Source organism: Austrofundulus limnaeus, unplaced genomic scaffold (genome assembly GCF_001266775.1).
Source record: "Austrofundulus limnaeus strain Quisiro unplaced genomic scaffold, Austrofundulus_limnaeus-1.0 Scaffold417, whole genome shotgun sequence".
In the NCBI taxonomy this organism is placed as follows: domain Eukaryota; kingdom Metazoa; phylum Chordata; class Actinopteri; order Cyprinodontiformes; family Rivulidae; genus Austrofundulus; species Austrofundulus limnaeus.
The window spans coordinates 45,774-48,002 of NW_013952819.1; the positions used below are offsets into that span (position 1 = coordinate 45,774).

General features: G+C 34.4%; 1 protein-coding gene across 2 annotated transcripts in view; it reads left to right on the forward strand.

Moving 5' to 3' along the window:
- Nucleotides 1-1,309: 1,309 nt before the first annotated feature.
- The window catches only part of clpp (caseinolytic mitochondrial matrix peptidase proteolytic subunit), a 5,859-nt gene continuing 4,939 nt past the window's right edge, over nt 1,310-2,229 (forward strand). Inside the window, exon 1 of one of the 2 annotated variants that reach the window (XM_014024308.1) lies at nt 1,310-1,381. In XM_014024308.1, coding sequence (XP_013879762.1) covers nt 1,370-1,381 — 12 coding nt within the window. In that variant the 5' untranslated portion in view covers nt 1,310-1,369. The other variant, XM_014024309.1, reaches the window with a different exon arrangement.

A 2,229-nucleotide genomic window follows, 5' to 3' on the forward strand; every position in this document is an offset into this window, starting at 1 on the left:
ATCAGAAATATGACATCATTAAGGCATCAGAACTATAACGTCATTATGTTATCAGAACTATGACATCATTCTGTCATGAAAACTATGACATCATTATGTCATCAGAATTATGACATCATTATGTTATTGAGCTATGACATCATTCTTTCATCAGAACTATGACATTAGTCTGATGTCTAAAATAGGACATAATTCTGCCATCAGAACTATGACACAATTCTGTTATCAGAACTATGACATAATTCAGTCATCAGAACTATGACATCATTAAGTCATCAGAACTATGACATCAATCTGATGTCTAAAATATGACATAATTCTGTCATCAAAACTATGACACCATTCTTTCATCAGAACTATGACATAGTTGAGTTATCAGAAATATGACATCATTAAGTCATCAGAACTATGACATTGTTATGTTGTCTGAACTATGACATCATTTAGACATCTAAACTATGACATCATTACATCATGATGACACTAGAGAATTTACATTTCCGGCAAAAATGCTGGTGTGAATGCTTTTTTCTCATAACTTTAGCTGAAGCTAAGAAACAAATTGATGATGTCACTGATGATGTCACTGATTATGTCACTTATGTGACTAATGATGTCACTGATGACATCATCATCATCATCAAAATTTTAAAAATTGAAATTGCTAAAAATATAACTATAAAATTTTAAGAAACCAAAAATCATAGCCGGAATGCCCTGAATGAGCTGAACATATTGTTATATGACACGGTTTAAGTAGCATAAAAATTGTGGAAGGAGAAGCCGTCCAAAAGATGTACCCATTCAAAGTCAAAGAGGGGGGAAAATGCTTAAAAATTGTAATTGCTATAAAGTATAAAAAGTTAGGTTACCAGAAGTCATAGCTGGAATGTCCTGAATGAGCTGAACATTTTGATATATGAATGGTTTAAGTAGAACAAAAGTTGTGGAAGGAGAAGTGGCAAAAATGCTAGTGTGAATGCCTCTTGCTGATAACTTTAGCTGAAGAACAGCTAAGAAACCTTCTCCTTCCACAATTTTATGCTACTTCACTGTGACTTCAACCATTAAAAAGAAGGAGATTGTCTTGTTTTATCAGCAGGGGGCGGTAGTGAGCACTTAAACACTGAACGAATGAACCATTTTTCAACACATTTAGCTGGAAAGCTTCAATGCTTCATAAAGCCTCGTAAAGACGACAACTACTAACCGTAAAGTTATTATAAAATATGACTATGAGCTTTCGATAAGTCGCCATTGGCTGTAATAGGACGGAAGTGACGACATAGGTCAAACCGTAACTTCTTCCGGTATAACCGGGGTCAAACACAGAGTGGGAGATAAAATAACAAAAGTAAAATTCTTCACAATGCTACTACGAGTGAGTAAGAAACATGTTCCTGATAAAAACTGGTTATCAATAAGAACCAGGCCATACGAACAGAGTTCTTCTAACTCAGCATCGTTGTTAGCTTAGCCTACTAATAAAAACACCGACAGCACCGGGGACAGGTTCATGATGTAAGCTTTAAAAAGTTTGCGTTAATGTTTGTAAAAATAGCTGATGAATAAACGCGTTGTCATTACATGCCAACTTCATTTAAACACTGAATTAAAATATTGTTTTTTAGACAGCATCTCTTTTTAAAGTTTAAATGAGTTTTCAGTTATTACTGAAAATCACAGGAAACTTAACCAGATCAGTTTTAGCCTTTTTGATAACTACAAATGGGGATGGGTTCAGATGTTATTTTAAAACTGTTCTGCAGTGATGTTGCCTTTCCAGATGTGCAAGTGTGTCATAGGCACTAATGCACCCCTATATMATCAGAGAGGCAGGCTTCTGACTGTGTTGATGACAGGCAAACGGTTCCTCTTATCTTAAGTATAGAGGATGTGGCATTTGTGGTTTCCAAACAGAATTTAAAATTTGATTCGTCAGACCTCTTTGTCTCAGTCTGTCTTAAATGAGTTTTGACTCAAAGAAGACCAGAGTGTTTCTGAATGGTGTTCAAATATGGCTTCTTTTTTGCATATTCACAAGTTTTTGCACGCTGGTAAACCTCTGCCCATCTTTCTTTTACTTTTCTCTGAAATGCTCTTTTTATTCGCGGCCATTTTACTGAGTTTTTGCCAATGAGCCCGGGTTTTTTGTAAAATGCTACTCCAGCTGTTTTATTATTATCATTATTATTATTATTATTATTATTATTATTATTATTATTATTA